At 54.2% G+C, this 19,434-nt stretch overlaps 2 protein-coding genes across 2 annotated transcripts; both read left to right on the plus strand.

The window, feature by feature from the left end:
- Positions 1-502: 502 nt before the first annotated feature.
- ORMDL3 (ORMDL sphingolipid biosynthesis regulator 3) lies at positions 503-7,110 on the plus strand. Its single transcript, XM_054593863.1, has 4 exons — positions 503-620; positions 3,942-4,141; positions 4,882-5,033; positions 5,440-7,110. The coding sequence occupies exons 2-4, from the start codon at positions 3,968-3,970 to the stop codon at positions 5,573-5,575; spliced, it is 462 nt and encodes a 153-aa protein (XP_054449838.1). The 5' UTR covers positions 503-620; positions 3,942-3,967; the 3' UTR covers positions 5,576-7,110.
- Positions 7,111-10,139: 3,029 nt separating this feature from the next.
- On the plus strand, positions 10,140-19,243 carry GSDMB (gasdermin B). The gene is given in 14 exon segments (XM_054593850.1): positions 10,140-10,377; positions 12,624-12,795; positions 12,947-13,048; positions 13,050-13,070; positions 14,389-14,560; positions 15,192-15,276; positions 15,665-15,703; positions 16,717-16,743; positions 17,750-17,910; positions 18,031-18,089; positions 18,091-18,155; positions 18,530-18,600; positions 18,982-19,125; positions 19,127-19,243. Coding segments are annotated over 14 exon segments (1,473 nt in total).
- Positions 19,244-19,434: the final 191 nt, after the last annotated feature.

A 19,434-nucleotide genomic window follows, 5' to 3' on the forward strand; every position in this document is an offset into this window, starting at 1 on the left:
TCTAACCAACTTCGTGAAAAGCCCGCTTCCAGGACAAGGGGCTGGTCTAGCCTGATTCTGGAGGAGCCATTCCGGTGCCAGGATGGAGGCAGTGTGGTGTAATTGAAAAACTCTGACCCGAGGTCAAATTCTGGGTTCTGGTCCAGGTTGGGACACAGTAGGGACCCACGGCTAGTTAGTTAAAACGCCCAGTTTCCTCATCTGCAAAATGGGGCATATATAAACTGTATTTGTAGGGCGCGGGACGCCAAAGTAGTTGCTACGCACCGAAACAATACTATGTGATACTATGTGTTCTGTTGAAACGTCCGAGTGGCCCAGAGACGCCGGGGCTGGAGTAGGGCGCTGGGGCGCAGGGGAGGAAGGGGGAACCACAAGTCTCAGGAGGCAGCGGGCGGGACCAACCGTGGAAGGGGTAAAAACTACAACTCCCAGGAGGCATCGGGCAGACGGCGCTGTGTGGTGACGTAATGGGGGCTGGCGCGGGGCGCTGATTCGGCCGGAGCTGCCAGCGGGGTGGCTACCGCCGCGGGTTGTTACAGCTGCTTTAGCTGCAGCGGCCCCCGCCCCCGGGCACCTCTCCCGGGCCCTCGAGGGCCCTAGACTTCTGACACCGCACGGTGAGTCTGAACGAGAGGCCTCTGGTTGGCCGAACCGGGAGGCTCCTGGTGCTAGAGGTAGGGCGAGAAAGGAGGTGGGAGCTGAAGGGGAGGCGCCCCAGGCTGGAGGGCACTGGGGGCATAGTGAGCGGAGGTGGGGGCGTGCGTCAGCTCGAGGGATGCCCCAAGGAGAAAATGGGGACGGAGGCGGGAGGTGGAGCGTTGTGGGGGTACCGCTCGAGCTCGGGGTGAGGGGCCGGGAGCGGCTTGGCTTTGGGGGTGGGGGGAAGGTTTGGCCGCTTCCAGGGCTGGGTGAACGCGTGGAGGTGGGGGTGAGGTTCTGGACCAGGCCAGTCTCCGAGCGCGAGGTCCCAGGCTGAGGAGCGGAGCGGGAGACTCCCCTTCGTCTTGAGATCCCACTCAGAAAACCCCAACAATAGTGAGGACTCGGCCTCGTCGCTTCGCCTTCTCCCTGGGCTAGTGGGGGTTCACCCCAGTACTCTCCTTCTTTCCATTTCCACCGCCTTTTGGAGTCCAGGAGGCAGGGCCAGAGCTGAGAGGTGAGCTTCTGTGGCCCAGCAGTTTGAGAGGTGGGCAGAATGAAAATGGCATTGTGGCATACTGCCAAGGACTCCCCGTTGGGGTCCAGTTGCAGGCTTGGCTGTTTGGTGCTCGGCACCCAGAAGGGAAAAGGTTTGTTGCTTAAAGGGCTGCCTTTATTTGGGGGAGAGAATGATAATCGCTCACCTACCTGGCAGCTGCCCTGGGACGCACTGTGGCCTTGTCTTAGGTGTCTGACAGACACGCTGGGCAGGGATATTTGTGTGTGGAGTCAGGGGGGAAGGGAGAGGAGGAGGAAAGAGCTACCAGCAAGAAAGTAGTTAACAGAACAGAGTTGCTGCAGGCTCTGGTTTGAGGCAGGTTATGAAACCACATCAGGGACTGGCACAGGCAGCCACCTGCCAGCTTAAGGCCTCAGAACTTTTCAGCTTCAGCTGCTATGGACTTGGTTTATTTCCGCCAACTTCTTCTCTTAAGGTCTCTCCTTCTGAGTGAGGGGCAATTGGTTATTTTACTAATGAAAGTGAAACGGTACCCTTAGTCACACAAAAGGCTCAAGAGTGTTTCCTGGCTGCCAATCTTTTTCTTAGTTTATTGATCTGGCCTGTCTTTGGCAGGGGGTCGGGGCCGGGGGTGGGGGTGGGAAAGTGTCTCCTGGTATTTCTTCTTTCAGGTCAGTTAATGTTAAGGCCCAGGAAGAAGCTTTGCAGGGTGACAGGTCCTAAATGTAGGCCCCTCCTAGACTCATCGGGCTTCCTTGGATGCCCATTTCAACCAGAAAGGAGTGTAGAATAACCTGGGATTCGGCAAGGTTCTTGGTATGCCTGGACAAAATACCAGGGAGCGCTAGAGGTCTCTACTTCTTCCATCTGTGTGCCTAGGTTAGGGAGAAGTGGGGTGGGGGCAGCAGCTTCTGGTAGACTCTGGGAAGTGTTTCTCTCTCCGTAGTCAGTAGCAAGCCCTGCAGAGCCCTCAGTTCCTAGCCAGCGCCCCCACCCCACCCCCTTCCCCACCCCAAGGTGGAGGCTTTTGCATAGTACATTCCCAGGAGCTATGTTAGGGTAACTGAACCCCCTGGGAAGGTAAACAGCTGAGCCAGCCCTGGTGTTCTAGTTCCTTGGGCTTCTGTTGGGCCCAATTATCCAGCCTAATGGGCTGAGCTGATGGGCCCCAGGAGCATCGCTTCTTCCAGGATGCACCCTGGTCATCTCATGTCTGTTTGCATATTGGGAAGTGTGGTGTGTGTCACGTCACCCCCCCCCCCCCCCCCCGCCCCGAGGTCTCTAAGCTTTGAGCTGTCTGAGAAGAGCAAACTTGTTCCCATCATCCTGGAACTAAGGAAGTGCTTCTTGAGAATTCTGGCGCCTACACAGGTTTGGCTGGGATCCTAGTCAGAGATAATTAGCAACTGAATCTGAGGGGGTTCATTGCAGCAGGGTGAGGGAGGTGGCCTTCTGGGTACTTCTAGGATACCCCCATCTGGGACCCGTTTTGTGTTCCCAGGAAAGATGAGGTTGTTACCGTGGTGATGACCTTAGGGTCTTTATCAAGCAGGACCTTCCCTCAGCTCAGGAGGTGAGCCAGTACAAAGCCACCATCTGTTCCCGTCTCCTGCTGGTCTCAGGGCTCTCAGGGATCTGGGGGCAGTCAGGCTCTGGACCAGGGACTGTACAACCCTTCCTTGCCTGCATCCAGGAATGCAACTGGGTTGCATTGCTTCCTGGGCATGAAGGGCTGTTCCTCTCATTCCTCATGCTGCACGTTTCCACCATCAGAGCTGGGCAAGGGGAGGCATGGTGCAACTCACACCTGGAAATGTGCTGGGAAAGGAGACTGAGGTGAGGATGGGTGGGGCAGAGGGCAGAGTGGGGAGGGGGCAGGAGAGAGGCCACAGGTGTGGTTCTGCAGCCTCAGGAGGCTTATGTCGATGTGGGTTCCAGCCACTGTGGGAGCTGTAGATGTTGGCCATGCTCTCTGTACTCGCCTTTCTGGTGGGGAAAAGGGCCCTGGTGGTTTGGCAGCAGAGTAGGCGGCATCACGAGGGTTAGTCTAAATGGCTGCCAAATGGATAAAACATCTGGATGGGTTGTTTGGTGTCGCTGAGAAGAACGCCTCCAGGTCTGGGCAAAGGTTGTCCCTGGTTAGTTGTTTTCTTTCTTCCCTCCCTCCCTCTTCCTATCCTGTCCATCCTCCTGGGTCCGGATTGATGCAGACCTAGGACCGGAGAATTAGGGGAGATGGGTATAAGCAATGACTCCCCCGCAAATATTTCATCCACCGCCCTCCTTGCAGACTCCACCTCCTTTTATTCCTTCTGATGGGGAAGGTGGGGAAGGGGGAGATGTCCCATATCAGTCCTCCATGAGACAGTCCGGCAGGGGTTATGCTGACTGATTCTTAGGGGACAGGCCTCTTCTCTCCTTCCCTGGTCTTTGTGGGAAGAGGGTGCTCCTGGGAATGCTCTGGAGGATGAGACTGGAGGAGGGGCAATGGTTTCTGTGCTCTGGGGCTGGTTGCTTCTTGACCTGTACAGCCAGGTCACTGGCCTGGGAGGGTGCTGCTCTGATTGGATGACATATGGTGTTTATCCCAGCCCAGCATTGGGAAATGAATAGGGTTAAGTCCACATGGACATTCTCTGGCCCTTTTGTATGTGAATCAAAACGGTAGAACTGCCTGGAGTTCTTGGGGAGAGCAGAACCTCCCTCCTGCAGGATTTGGAGGGTGTGAGGGGGCAGGGAAAGTGGTGTGACCTGTCTCACCTGTGCTGCTTGTTTGCAGAGCAGCGGCAGGAGAGGGGCAGCAGGATGAACGTGGGCACGGCTCACAGCGAGGTGAACCCGAACACACGGGTGATGAACAGCCGCGGCATCTGGCTCTCCTACGTGCTGGCCATCGGGCTTCTCCACGTCGTGCTGCTCAGCATCCCCTTCGTGAGCGTCCCTGTCGTCTGGACCCTCACCAACCTCATCCACAACATGGTGAGGGCCTGTTTGCTGCCTGCCCTGACCATAGGGGCCGCTCCGGTGGGACTGAGGAGTAGAAGGAGCCCCCAGACATGGGCAAGAAGTCAAGGTGACATGCTGACAGCTGTCACCAGAGCCAGACCCAGCTCTCATCTCCGCCCTGCTCCCCCTTCTGGGTTCCAGCCCTGTGCCCTCCAATAAGAGGACTAAAGTCTGCAGATGTGCCCTCACCTCCACGGTGGGATAGCTTGTGGACCTGGAAGATGAGCCATTGAGAGCTGAACTTAGGGTCCCAAAGAGTCCCCAGGACCCAGGTGCCTAGCCTGGTCCCGAAAAGCCCTCTTTCCAAGTTAGGATCTCCAACCATCTTTGACTCTTGCTTCTCTGCCCCTTTGCCACCTGCTTGCTACCTTGTGCCCTTTTGGTGGGCAGGCAGGGGCTCCGGTGCCTTCCCATCAGCTCTGCCCCTCTGCGCCCCGCCCCGCCCCCCCGCCAGCTGGCACAGGGAGACAACCCCGGGGCTGGAAAACGGTTCTACATCACCTCCCACGTGTCTCCTTGCGTCAGGCCTGCCCTCTCACCCCCACTCTCCTGCCAGGCTCCTAGCTGCTCCATCCTGACCTCCGTCCAGCATGCCTCCGCCAGCCAGAGGGAGGCTCCACGTCATCTGGAGCCCACTTCTGTGACCAGGCGGAGGAGCCGAGCTGGAGGGCCTTTTGCCTTTTGTGTCCCCTAATGAAGGCTCCTCCCTCCAGGGTATGTACATCTTCCTGCACACGGTGAAGGGGACACCCTTCGAGACCCCGGACCAGGGCAAGGCAAGGTTGCTAACCCACTGGGAGCAGATGGACTACGGGGTTCAGTTCACAGCATCTCGGAAGTTCTTGACCATCACGCCCATCGTGCTGTGAGTGCCTTGGGTAGAGAAGGACGTGAGCAGGCCGGCCAAGGCCTGGGGCACCAGGCCCAACCCCTCCCCAGTTTGGCTCTTGGCATAGCAATGAGGAAAGGAAGGGAAGTTGGAGCATCTCTGGTCCTGTGCTGGGCTCAGGCTTTGGGCCCCCCTGGCCCTGTTTCTTCAGCTGGGGCTTCCTTCCTGCGGGTGGGACAGGCCTACAGGCCTGAGGTAAAGCAAGGGAGCCTGGGTGGGAGGGACCTCTTTTTCTGGAGAGATACTGCCATCTACATCTGTTCTGGGGGCCTTTCCCATAATTTCTCAGCTCTAAGGGATTTGCCTCTCCCCACCCAGGAAGTGAGGGAGGAAGGGGTCCTCCAAACAGAATCTTATACCTCTCTCTAACCTTTTCCACCAGATACTTTCTCACCAGCTTCTATACCAAGTATGACCAGATCCATTTCATCCTCAACACTGTGTCTTTGATGAGCGTGCTCATCCCCAAGCTACCCCAGCTCCATGGAGTCCGGATTTTTGGAATCAATAAGTACTGAGGGTACGGCCCCTTTCCCTGCCCAGGTGGCAGGAGAGGCATAGAAGTCTGTGCTGTGTTGCTGAAGACAGAGGAGCCTCCGGAAGCTGCCAGAGATGGGGGTTGAGCCTCTGGGCCCTAGTTTCCCCCTCACTTCCCCCAGTAGCCGACTTGAAGTAGCTTGTAGTAGGGTTGGGGTAGGACCCCCTGCCCTGGCCCCTTCTGCCCTGGGCTCTGACCCTTCTGATTTTTTTTGATCTTTTTTCTTTTACCTTTTGGATAGAGATTCCATGGGGGTGGTCATGGATGGGCTGGGCTCCCAGGCTGAACACAGACCTGTGAGGTTGGGACAAGAGGCCAGGGAAACCCCCTGCTCACTCGCTTGTCCTCAGACCACTAAAGCACTTTAGCCCCTGTGAGGGGATGGTACAGCTTCTCTGTTGCTTCACTTTAGTCATGAACTGTTAGCGTGATCCTCAGTGTGTGCTGGTACGTGTGAAGGCCGGCGCATGGCGGCGCCTCGTCCCCCCGAATGGAGAACCATGTAATCAAAGCCTCATGCTTTTGGCAGCTCCCCTACGACCCACCCTGGGGAGTGGGTCGTAGCAGGGAGGGTAAGCAGAGGGGTGGTGGGGCTGCGTGTGGGTGGCCAGGTCCCAGAGGTGAGGGGACCAGGGCTGCTGCCATCTTCCTCTGGTGGAGGTGGGAAGGGGGTGGGAGAAGGGGTGTGGATGGTGAGTTGAGACTCAGAAAAAGGGAGTCACAGAGCAGCAGAGTTGGTGAGAGGGAGGGAGGGGACGGAAGCTAGACGCAGCCTCATCCTTTGGGAAGTAGTCAAGGAGGGGTCAGCCTTGGAGAGCTGATTTACCCACAGCATGTGGCGCTGAGGGGGAGGGAGGCTGCTGTGGGTTCGAAGCTCCTGGGTTGGTGTGAGGGTGGAGATGGGTGTAAGGGGCCTGTTAGTCATTACACCCCAGTCCAGCTTGGCGCTGCCGTTTGCAGGCGTGAGGGGTGGGGGAAGCCGGGACAGGAACGGTGAATGGGGGCGCCCTTCTGCAGCCCTTCCCCTTGCAGCCCCCTGGTGTAGGCGGGCGCTGGGGCAGGGCCTCTCAGGGAGCGTGCACATGGGGGGCTGTGGAGGTCACCCCCAACGGGCCGGTGGGCTGCAGAGTCCTGCACAGTCCCTGCTGGTGCAGGGCAGTGGATGGAGCAAGGGGGGGTGGCCTGCAGGCACTGTCTCCTCGCCCTGAGGGGAAGCAGTGGGGCAGGAGCCTGAGCTCCGCTGGAGAGGAGCCGCCTTCTCCCGCCCCGATCTGACGAGGGTCTGTTTTACTTCAGAAAAGGCGAGTGCGCATGCCCGTGCCCCCTCCCAGGGCCCTGAGGGATGAGGGGAGGTCACTGGCTCTGTTTTCTGCCTCTTGGTCCCCCCACCCCCACCCCATGTATCATAGGGAACTTTCACCTCAAAATCTTTCTAAGCAACGTGTGAATAGGATTTTTACTCCCTTTGTACAGTATTCTGAGAAACACAAATAAAGGACAGTGTGTTCCTCTTTCCCCCTGAGTCTGGCGTCTGGTTCCTGGAGGGCCCTGGGGAGGCGGGCAGGAGCGTGGGCCGCCGCTGCCAACGAGAGCAGTGTGGGCGCATCCGTTGGACCCTCTGCCTGGGGAGTGAAAGGGACCCTGGCACTGCTGCTCCTCCCCTGTCCCCAGCAGAGCAAGCAACTGAGGGGAGGAAGCAGCCACAGGCAGAGAGCAGGACTCTGCACTGTGACTTTGGCTGTTGGAACCTCTGACAGAACTTCCACCTCTGGCCTCCACAGGCTGGGCTGGCAGACAGGCGGCTTACGCCATGGCCAGGCAGGAGGTCAGTCCAGCAGTGGCTTCATAAATGAAGCCGGAGTCCCTAGGGGTGCCCAGTCCTTTCCTCTGAATGCCTCCCCCCGCCCCTGGTCTGACTTCTCTTCCCCCGTCCTCCCTCCCTGGGAGGGCTGCACCTCCTCCTGGCCTTTCTTAGAGGAATCTTTGTGCTTCCTTCTCTCCGACATAAGCATGAGTGGGAGGGGAAGAGGTAACCCCCAGCATTTATTCAGGCTTAAGTGGCCAGAGAGGGCAGAGGTGAAGGAACTCTTAATCTCTCTGAACTCTTATCGCAGGTTCCCAGCCTTTCACTGTGTCCCTAGCAGTATTCATCGCAGTATTCATCTGCTAGTCCCAGGACAGGTACAAAGTCCCCGGTAGGAGGGAGGAGCCGCCCCCGGCCGCCTGGGTGCCTCTCTGGCCCTAGTCCAGCATCACAGCGTCCGTGGAGGGGGCGTCAGGAAGGCTGCAGGACCTTTGCCCAAGTCCGCCTACCACCCCGCCCCCTGCCTGCCTCTGAGTGAGGCCCTCACAGCACCGGGGGCTGGGGGTGGGAGAAATGCAGCCGCCGGGCTCAGTCCTAGAGGCGGGGGTGCCCTGGGACCTTCCCTGGACCTGCAAGTGCAGTCAGGTGAGGGCCTGGGGCACATCGACAATAATCTGTGTGCAAATCCCAGCTCTGCCACTTCCTGGCTTTGTGGCCTTGTTAGGTTCCTTCTCTGAGTTTCGGTGCTTTCCTCTGTTGTGTAAAGGTATTCTCTCTCTCAGGGTTACTGTGAAGATTAGCGTGATGCCTGGCATGTAGTAAATGCTCAACACAGGGTAAGCGTGTCAGTATTACTATTGTTAGGACTACCATCATTACCTCCTGAAATGTTCTTTTGGAACCGAGGGAGGCAGGGGCCAGAAGGTAGGTGGGGTTCACTTGGGTGGCTATTTCTGACTGAGGGGTGGAGCCGGAGGTCTCTCCCTGGCAGCAGAGGTGGGTGAAGAGGACAGACGGAGGCGTCTTCCTGAGAGTCCTCCATACTGACTCAGCCTGTCCCTACTACTGGTGCTCTGAGTCTTCAGCGTTGCCCGCTGTCGCATGGCATTTGGGTAACTGGTTCTGGCTAGATCGCTCTCGTATCCCTAACACAGCCATGGCCATTGCCTGCTGGCACTTGGTTGCTGCCCACTCATATTCTATTTATTCCAGACTCATTGGATGGCATGGCCTAGCGTGCCTGGTTCTGCACCGCTCCCTGGCCCATCTCACCTACTCACCTAGAACATAAGTCAGGCACAGATACAGACATGCCAGCTGCTCCCTGGGTTCAAAAGGAGGGAAGAGCTGCTTATCTCTGGCCTTATCTGCCTCCAGCCCAACCATAATGTAGCTTTGCCAAAGGTCTGAGAGGTGGGGCATATATCCCTACACAGCTTTCCAGTTCCTTTCAATTCCCTTCTTGCAGCTTCCTGAGACACTTGTCCAGGAATTGTGCAGAGACCTTACAGGCAGGATTTTCATAACTTCCATTTCTGGTGAGCAGCTGAGGACAGAGAAGAAGTGGTTGGGCTTGTGGGCCTGGGGCAGTGCCTGTCCAGACACCCAGCAGAGCTTCTAAGTTGGGAGTGAGTTGAGAGTTGGATACCGTAACGGGGGCAGGGACAGAAAAGTGGGCTTGGATGAGCAGGTGCCAGGGCCAGCCGAGGGGGCTTACGAGGAGGGGGTCAGAGGTGAGTGGGGAGGCTTGTGAGGGGAGGCCTGGCCTCCGGAGGGAAGCAAAGGAGCCTGAGGAAAGGGAAAGAGATCTCAAAGGAATTGCCAAGGGGCTGATTGGAAGAGGACAGAGTAAGAAGCCTGTGGAGGTAAGAGAGCCTGAAAGGTCCAATGCGGTGGGTACAGAGCTGCTGCTGAATAGAAACAGGGAAAGAGCCGGTGGGTCAGACCAGACTGGCGACAAGCCTATGGAGGGTCCCACAGGGCAGGGAGAGCGGTACAGGGGCCACTGTAGACCAGTAGAGGGTGATGGGGAGAGGGGGTGGGAGAGGATGTCCCAGGTGGCATTTTGGGATTCACTTTATTTTACCAAATGTAAAGGGACGCTGCAGAAGGTGACCAGAAACTGAGGAGAGAGGAGCTGGAGGTGCCCAGCTCCTGGCCACTGTCGCACTCCGTCCTTTCCCTTTTGTTTCCTTCTGAGGCAGACTTACCACCCTCTTGCAGGGAAATGGTTGGTAGGGGCACCCATGAGACTGCCTTGCAGGACACAGCAAGGGAGGGAGGCCCAGGAGCCGAGCCAAAGGAAGACGTAATCGGTTAGGGCTGGTAATGCGAGGCCTGGCCGCCACACTCCTCACCCCCTCCTGGGCCCTCTCTCAGCAGCACTGGCAGGAGTCTGGCTAGGGGATGGGTGCCTGCCTCCCCACCCCTCGCTGTCCCGCCGGGCAGGGGAGCGGTCTGCTGTGGGAGATGCAGAAAACAGGTCTCACTTTCCGTGGGGGGCAATCACTGCTCCATCCTTCCTCCCGAAGGATGCCTGGTGTTTGTGTTGGTCACCCTGCCTTAGTGTGTAGAGACCACCTCACCTTCCAGAAACAGGGAAGGCAAATAATTCCAAGTCGTGGTTGTCCTAGAACCTTTGGACCTTCCTTGACCCCAAGCTGCCAAAGGTAGATTTAAAAACCTGAACCCATATCCGCTACACTGAAGTTGGCTCCTGTTTCCAGGAGGTCCAGGCACAATGCCCAGTGTATTTGAGACAATCACAAGAGCCGTGGTCCATGAGCTGGATGCTGGAGGTGATAGGAATGGAGTCAGAAGCATCGTTGACGCTGACAGGCTTCATTGCCTATGTCTGGTGGCGGGGAAGAGAGGTTTATTCGGACACCGTTACTGCTGCACAGGCCTCACCCTGCAGGACATACTGGAGAGGGAGGACGGTGAAGAGCAGTTTGATAAGCTGGATTCTGGGTGCCCAGGTCAGTATGAGGTGCGTGAGAGATGGCCGCGAGGAGACGGCTCCCTCCCGCTCCACCCCACCCTCAACTCCCCATTGCCCGCCATCAAGTCAACCAATCAACAGAGAAACTGTGGACTTTGTATGAACACGTCCACACACCTCAACTGAAGAAATGCACGGACGAGCGGCACGGGAGAAGGGAATGAGGGAAGCGGGAGTTTGTTTTTCTTGGAAACTATTCCTAAATAGTTTTCTTTTCCTGCCACCCGCTTTTTAAAAAAGATAATTTAGTACTGGCTTTAAAAAATATATTTTATTTATTTATTTTTAGAGAGGGGGGAAGGGAGGGAGGAAGAGTGGGAGAGCAACATCGATCGGTTGCCTCTCATATGTGCCCAGGTTTGTGTCTGGCGGTAATCGAACCGGTGATCTTTCACTTTGCAGTGCGACGCCCAACCAACGGAGCCACACCGGTCAGGGCTGCCTTTCCCATTTTTTCCCTTTGTAAATAATTTGTTTTAAAATCAGCCGATGTCTTCTCCTGTGTTTATATGTTTATCATTTAAGTGGCTAAATAAATGGAGGTCTTCCACTTAGCAGTTAAGAAAAGACACCGGCTTTAGGGCCAGGGGCATCTGGCTTCTAAGTCTGGCTCTGCCACTTACCGGCCGGGTGACCACTGAACAGCTTTTCTCAACTGTCTCAGACTGTTGCAAGAATCAAATGAGAGAAATTTCGTAAATCACTTATCACAGTGCCTGCACAGAAGGAACACTCAATAAAAGTTTGCCCCAATCATCCTGCTGTGGCGGTTATTATTATCCCTTCGTGTTCCCTGGAGGTCGCGACTAAGTGGTTGGGGAGCAGAACTCCTCCAAGGCTTAAGGGGATCACAGAGAAGTCTACTGTGTCTCTTGCTTCCGCGCTCAGCTATTCTTGGTTTTCTAGAGGGTTTGAGAAGCCCCAGGGTTAGTGTTACTGAACCCTCGCTTGGAGACCTCCATCCGTGCCTCACACCTCACGCAGAGGCGTTTTACAGCTCAGACAGCGCGGCTATAGCCCATTTGGGTCTCATCGTGAGATGGAGAACAGTGCCGCCGGTGCCGCTGTATGGTTTCAGAGCACCTGCCATGTGCCAGGCCTTGCTGTTATGTGACCAAGAACAGTGTTCCCATGACTCGGAGGTGGCGGGTGTTCTCATATTGGAATTTAATTAAGTAAGCAAGGGGCTTGAGGAAATTTTCCGAGTAGTCTTTTTCAAAGACACGGAGTCAAATCTCTGAAAAGCAAATTGCCAAGAGCCACTTTACTGAAAGCTGGTTCTCACTCAGTTCGCCAAATGACCATTCACTGGAAACAAGAAGACACTTTAAACCAGGACTAGGATATTTTGCTGTGATCATAAAAATTTCACTAAGTCAGTTTAACCTCCTTTAAGGGAAAGCCTGTCTATTTGCATAAAACATTCAGAGGCAGAGGGAGTGAGTTGGTCATTTAAACTGATTTTTAGCGACTTGGCCTGCTCCCTTTTCAGATGGGTTCTTTATTTCTTTTTTAACTGCACGGTGCTGATGGCGTTGTTAACGTGTACATAGGATTTTTTTTGTCTGTTTGGTTTTGCTATCTGAAGCCCACACTTCATTGAGGTTATGTTAATTTACCTGATGTCCCTTTCCTGTTCCAGGGCCCCATCCCAGATCCCGCAGCACCTTTAGTCGTCCTGCCTCCTTAGGCCCCCCTTGGCTGTGACAGCTTCTCAGACTCCCCTTGTGTTTGAGGACCTTTACAGTTTCCAGGAGTCCTGGTCAGGTATAGTTGTAGGACGCCTCTCTGTTGGAATTTGTCTGATGGTTAAACTGAGGTAATAATGGGTTTGGGGATGGGAAACCACGGAGGTAAAGTGCCATTCTCATTACAGCAGATCAAGGGTACATCCTATCAGCACGCCTTTCACTGTTGATGTGTATCTTGCTCACCTGGCTGAAGCAGTGTTCATCAGGGTTCTCCACTGTAAAATTAGTCTTTTATCCCTCTTCCATGCCGTACTCTTTGTGTGTGTAAGGTTTGATTTGCCTTTTCCGTCTGCTAAAGTACATGCACACTTGTACGTTGCTCGAGAAACAAATACATCCTGAGACATTAGTATCGCACGTACAGGACTGATTTCAGGCACTATTTCCGGTTCTGTCATGTCTCACCAGTTCCAAAATGCATTTCCCCCTGGAAATTCAGAGATCAGTGTGATTTTTCCGCTTCTCTTTCCAGCTGGAAAGGCTGAGTTCCAGGTTGCGGATGGGGTAGAGTCCGCCGGGGGGCTGAAAGTGAAATTGCCTAAACAAATAAAAATTGAAGGGAGCTTCCATGTGTTGAGAGAGCAAAGCATCATGATGTTGGGGTCCAGGATATCCCAGCAATATCTGGATTCCCTCCAGAAGAGGTGAGGCTGGAGGGGGGTAGCAGTGGGGAGAAGGAGAAGGCCATTGCGGGCGCCAAGGGAGCCTGAGGTGCAGGCAGCCTCACCGCCCACTCCCAGCACCCCCACCCAGTCCTGTACTCGGGCACCCTGCCCTCCCCTTCTCCACCTTCAGGAAGCTGTCCTGTTCTTCCAGGGTCAGCCTCCAGGAACCTTTTTCTGACGCCCCCAATTCACCCCTATTCCTGCTGTCCTCCAGGGTGACTGAGTTTTCTGGGCCAAAACCTGCTGGTTTCAAGGTACCACTCTCATCTGCTTTTCCTGTACCCAAACCTGTACCTTGTGCTTATTTCACCCTGCTTTGTGGTGAGCCAGAGGTTGTCATGTCCCTCGCCTTCACTGGACTAGGAACAACTAAGTCACGGTCAGGAATTGACGTTACTAACCTCTCTGCGTTTATCCCCAGCGGGTGATTGGTAAGAGAGCTGAGGGGAAGCACAGTGACCATAAAGCAGCCCTGTAGAACATTTCCTGCACAGAAAGTGCCACCAGCCCTCCCACCTGGATGGCACCAATCAAGTGCCACAGAGGTTCTGATAGTTGAAGTGCTTCCAGTGGGCTTAAAGGGACCTCACCAGCCTTCCCCTCAGCCATTGTTTTGTTGCTAGTGCTGGTGTTTCCTTCCATAGCTGGTATTGTTGGACAGTGTGGAGCAGCTCAGGGAAAGGGGGCCCATGGTTCTCCTGGGTTAACCCTCCCTGAATGGGTGGATGCCTTTTTTAATTAAAAATGGAAAGACTTAAAGTGAAATTTTACTGGTCCTTTGAGCTACCTCTTCCCACCATAGTATTGCTGGGGAGGAGTCTCTGGAACTTTCCTAAGGGAGCTCAGTTTTTTTTTTCTAGAAGGCCCATTGTTTCCAGGGGGAGGCTGAGTGGTGCGTGCACAGAGTCGGGGGCAGGGTGCCAGACGGGCGGGGGCCGGGGGGAGGGCCGGCAGGGGCAAGGCTGTGAGTCTTCCTTGGGGGACCTTGGTTGCAAACACCAGAAGCTCTTTCAGGCTGTTTTTAGTCACAAAATGAATCTCCTCATGGGATCAGAGATGCCTCCTGGAGCCCACAAGTGGAGCGTGCGCCCAGGCCCCAGGGACCAGTTCCAGGAGCTGGAGCCCCTTCTCAGAGAAGGGGGTGTCGTGGGCAGGGCAGATGCCTCTCTCAGTGCCGTGGGAAGGGCACATGCTCTGAACTCTTACAGAGCAGGCCTTGAATCCCAGTTCTACACTTATCATCTGTCTCTGAGCCTCAATTGCCTCAAGTGAAAAATGGATGCAACTCTGTCCACATCACAGGCTTGCAGTGAGGGTGAGAGGCAATGGCGTGCGAAGGATCTCGCAGTGCAGTACCTTCTTCCACAAGCGTTAGTGAGCTCCCTTGCCACTTTGCGCCCTCATGCCCCCCACAGTGGGTAAAGTGCGCTACAATGGGGATGTGGCTGTGCCTTGGGTTTTCAGCCTCAGCAGCACTTAATCTTAAATAGGAACTAGCTGCCGGAGGGGGAAGAGTGTCACTGAGAAATGGCCCGTGAGATCCTGACCTAGCACCCCCCACACTCCCTCCAGAAAACTGAAGAGAGAGCTACCTGCTGTGTTTCTATCAATAAAAAGAAGGAGAGAAGACCTATATCTGGTGACAGAAACTCTGGAGACAACAAGGGAAGAAACCCTGCAAAGTGAGCAGGAATATACATTTTGGAACCAGCTGGATTTTTGCAGTCTCAAATGCAAACGCAAGGTTAGGGTCCTGGAAAACAGGGACGGGGGTGAGGGCGTGGAGAGCCAGCCTGGGGTCCCCTGCCCCCTGCTACAGGTCGGAGGATGCCAAACTGGACGCCAGGCTCTTCAGCTCTTCCTCTGGGCCTCCTAGAGCTGACCTGCCTGCTCCTTGGCCTTCTTATGCTTCTCTTTTGCCCCAAAAGGCATGTGTGGCGTCGTTAAGTGTCTCCCCAGTCCTCTCTAGTGACACCCTGGGCTCATCAGCTTCGTCGCGCCTCCCAGGGTTCCTCATTACATGGCGTATTTTTTTTTTTTTTGCTTATTCACTGTTTGCCTCCCTTTCCAAGAGGTAGGAGGGCAGGAGCCATAGCGCCTGGAATGAAACATGTCCTCAAACAACATTTGTTGAATGTACAGTAGAAGCAACATGTGTTTTGAGGTTAGATGTGGGTTCAAATTTCAGCTCTAAAATTTTTTAGTTGTGAAACTGGCTCACCTACTGATGCTCTCTGAGCCTCAGTTCTCGCATCTGTAAAATGGGCATAACATCTCTACCCACTAGGGTTGTTTGGAAGATCAGGCAAGATAACAATATAAAGCACCTGTGAATCAATTAACAGAATTAATTAATGTGAGCTCCTTTTTTCTAGCGCCAAAGAGCAGTAACCATCCCCCCAAAACTGGTCCTGGGCTGTCGAATAAAGCAGCTCGTCTTCACCAACATGGAAAGGATCAGTAAGCAAGGCCTGGTGGGGGCAGGGTGGGCGGGGAGCCTGACACACAAATGGAGTGGGGGGTTCATTCAGGCACCCTCTGTGTCAGCCTGGAGGGGCTCTGCTGAGCTTGAAGGGGTTCATCAGGAAGGAAGGGGGAGGGTTCAGGACTGGGAAGAAGGACTGAGGCTCCTTGCTCAGACCCTGCTGAACCAAGGATCCGCTCCATCTTGACACAGGACACTAATCCTTTCCTGGGGGTGTAACTCCCAGTCTCTCTCCCAGTATTTACTTTTTTGGTGGAGGGCAGGACAGGAAAATTGGGGAGGGGTTGGAAGGAGGATCTTAGAGAAAACCGGTCTTTCTGAAAACTGTTCTCTCTCTCCCCCTACCCGCTTGTGTTGGTTTAGATATTTGTTTCTCCGGAAAACCAAAATCCTTTCCAGAAGGTGAGTGAGCTTCTGTGCCTCCTGTTCATCATTCCAGAATGGGCAAGGGTACTATTCTTGAAAAGAGGATAACAAATTACAAATGGCTTGGACATGTAGAATTATTCAGGCTAAGAATGTAATAGGATGTGCCAGTGGTGGGGACGGCGGTAGGGGAAGGAGAATAATGTGCCTGTTGGAGAAGCAGGTTGGATTGCATGTTGGCCTAGAGCTTCCAACTCTGACAACTTTGACTTGCTTTGTGTGGGTCAGTGTGCTGGACTGCGGGGTCACAGCCCTTACTGAAACCTTACTGGCCCAGGGGGCACATTTGAATTACGTGATCAGTTCCCACATGGTAGCACTGGCTGCAAAAGGAGCACTGGACTGGGGAGTCAGGCAGTCCCTAGGGCCTAGTCCTGGCTCTCCCACTCACTAGCTCTATACCCTCCCAAGCCATGGTTTTCCTGACTTTAAAATAAATGGATTAGGCTAGAAGGTCCCTGTGATTCTGAATGTGGCTTCCTTTGGAATTTCGGAGTCTTTCCCTGGATCCCAGAAGAGTTGTACCACCTAAGAGGCCTTGCGAAAAGGTAGAAAGAGGTCTAGATGTGGGTGGAAATTCAAGAAACTCCTAGAAGTTGTAGAAGTTACAGGTTCAGCCTCGGCAAGGCCCTGCTAGCTCAGAAGAGTGAATCTCTGTCATTCTTAAGTGCCGTAACAGGGTAGTCAGGAGATAGATTCCAGTCGCTGCTCTGACACGTGTTTGCTGAGGACTGAGAGCATGCTGCACTCTCTGCGCTTCTGTGTCTTTTTCAGTCCTCAGGGCAGAATCCTGTGGCTGCCTATCTCTGGGGATATGGGAATGGGTCTGCAAATACAGTGCTTTGTCATTTATACACCATGATGGGGATATAGGCTCCTTGGCATGTGCAGTGAGGGCTCAGTGTTCAGGAACTGAAACTTTCATCGCTGGGAAGAGAGTGTCCCCAGGGGCTGGAGGTGACCTGAGATTACTTTTCCTTTCTTTCCAGAGAAAGATGGTGATTCATCTAGCTAAGGTATGGGAGCCAGCCATGTTCAGGGTGGTTGCACCCCTTTACCCTTGAGCCCTCTGGCCTCAAGGACTGAGTGTGTGTGTGTGTGTGTGTGTGTGTGTGTGTGTGTGTGTGTTGCAGGGGGAGTTGAGGGGAGAAAGGCAGGGCAGTGCCCAAAGCAGGTTTCAACTTTAGTTTGGAGGTTGCAACTGTTTCCTCTAAACACCTGGTTCTCATTGGTGGTACAGGCCACTTGGGGAAACTTTGAAACTAGCGATGCCTGAAGGAATGCAAATATGCCAACACCTTGATTTTAGCCCAGTGAAAACCATTTGGGGACTTCTGGCCCCAAGAACTATAAAATAATTTGTGTTGTTTTAATCCACTACACTGGTGGTAATTTGTTACAGCAACTATGGGAAACTAATATGAAGCATATATCCATACAAAGAGTTGTACACCAATGTCCATAGCGGCCTTATTTCTAATAGCCAAATATCCATCAACGGGTGAATGAATAAACAAATTATGGACTATCAAAAAAAAAAAACACCTAAACTAAACAAAAACAAAAACCAAAAAAAACTAGTGACACCTTAGTCCCACCTCCAGAAATTCTGATTTAATTGATCTGGGGGTGGGGCCTGGACATCAGGATTTTTAAAATCACTCCCCAGGTGATTCTCAGGCACAGCGAAGGCAAAAACCACCGCTCTAACTCCATCAGAATCCTCACTACAACCAGTAGGGCTTAGAGACTGTACTTTGAATGGCAAGGACTCAGTACGTTTGGATTTCCTGGAGGTGGAGAAGAGTTGGGGGTTGGTACTAGACTGGGAGTGAGCCAGGGAGATGGAAGTGGAGTGAGCAGGAAGCAACGATGGTGCGTGTCTGGGAAGAAGACTGGAAGAGGGGAAGATACCGAATTGGTCTCCTGAAGAAAAACAGACAAAGAATGGAGTCTTGAGGGGCCTTGGTGATGGAGTTTGCTGGGTTGGGTAGGTTGGGTTCTTAATTGCTACCTCTACAGGAAAGTCCTTGAGCTTGGAGGATTTCGGAAACATGGGGGAGAAGGTGCAGGACGCAGTGGAAGTCCTCTGGGATCTGACTGAAAAGGAGTGAGAAGATGTGCTAAGCTGCCTCACTAAGTGCCTCACCTCGGATGAGGGGCTGCAGGCTGTAGATGAAGCGGTAAGAGGCCCAAGGAAGAACTGGGCCAGGGGAGGGCGGGGCCAGGGGAGGGCAGCTGGCGCACCGCGGACAGTCCGCCCTGGTGGGACCAGCGCTCATCTCCCCGTCTCCTGGCCCGAGGCGTCTGAGGTCCTGAACTCCGAGGAGCTGCAGATGGAGGGCCCAGCAGGGTCCCTCCTAAGCTGCTGGGGTCTTGGTTGAGACACGCACAGAAGCCATTCTGGTTTTCCTGAATGCCGGGAAGGGTACAGAGGGGTCTGGATGGATGCTGGTGGAGGAAATGCTGAGCGGAGGAGCCTGTGGGGCACCAAAGCTTGGGAGGAAGGTGGTTCACATTGCCTTTACCTTTTGTAAGGAATTAACCATCAGGTTTCAGAAGCTAGCCATCTTCCCCAGGCCAGGGATGGAGGGACTGCCTCCTCTTCGCCCGCGGCACAGCCTCTGACCTCCTGGAGGCTGAGGGGGAAGGAAGCAGGGGCCCGTTTGGAATAACTCCCACCCAGCGCTCCCAGGTGCTCTCTGGAACCTCCCCTGATGCTTGTGTCTGAGCAGACACCGAAGCCCTGTCCCACTCTGTGCCCCTCCTCTCGGCCAACCACACTCTTCTTTGTGCTCTCAGAGCTGTCGGAGGAGAAGGAGCTTGTGGCTGAGACCTTGAAGAAGGGAACCCTTCCCCTGTTGAAGGACCAGGTAAGAGAGCCTGGGCTGAGGGCCAGGGTCTTGTAGAAATGAATGCGCAGGATTCTATCCCTTCTGACTTCATGGTTCTCTGTCAGCTCATGTCCAACCAGCTGGTTTGTAGCAAATCCCTGCACATATAGTTTCCAAGGCAATTAGGGGTGGGCAAGAGAGGGGGGTGTAAAACTGTTGGTCTCAGGATGGCAGTTGGCACCAACACAAGTGCCAACATTGATTGGTTTGCAGTACCTGTCACTCTGTGGAGAGAGTATCAGGCTCTCCAAGCTCCACGGGAAAGAGCGTCATGATGGATTATTGTGTCTGCCACGGGCCCAGGATTAGGGCGTGTGGTCAAGCACTAGCCGTTTCTAGTATATGTATTTCTGTTTCTAGCGTTTACAGTCTGCTGGAGTGAAGCCTCTCCTGGAGCAAAAGTGGGGTGAGCAGCCCCGTGACGTGGGCTGTGACCCTGAGGCACAGACTCTCTGTGCCCTCTATCTTGTCTCCGTCCTGCTGCAGCTGAGAGAGAAGCCTGCCCCTGCGTCTTCCTGTTAGCTCTTTAACCATTCTCCCCACACACCTCTGGGGGCTCCCCTCCCCGGTCCGTCCGCACCCCACACCCCATTCCCCCAGTTGCCAGAATGATAACCTTTGAAACAAGCAGCTGGCTCATCTTCGATACATCCCATTCCCTCGGTGATAATGTACAAAAACCAGCCTGAGCTGTATGCATAGACTTCTGATTAAAAGTAGAAAATTGATCTTATTTATTTTCTCTCCTCCTTGAAACGTCCCTAACTGACAGTAAAGCAATAGAAAAGACATAAACCCATAAGAATGAAGAGA

This window comes from Pteronotus mesoamericanus, unplaced genomic scaffold (genome assembly GCF_021234165.1).
Source record: "Pteronotus mesoamericanus isolate MK-2021 breed Mesoamerican mustached bat unplaced genomic scaffold, CSHL_Meso_final scaffold_476, whole genome shotgun sequence".
Lineage (NCBI taxonomy): Eukaryota > Metazoa > Chordata > Mammalia > Chiroptera > Mormoopidae > Pteronotus > Pteronotus mesoamericanus.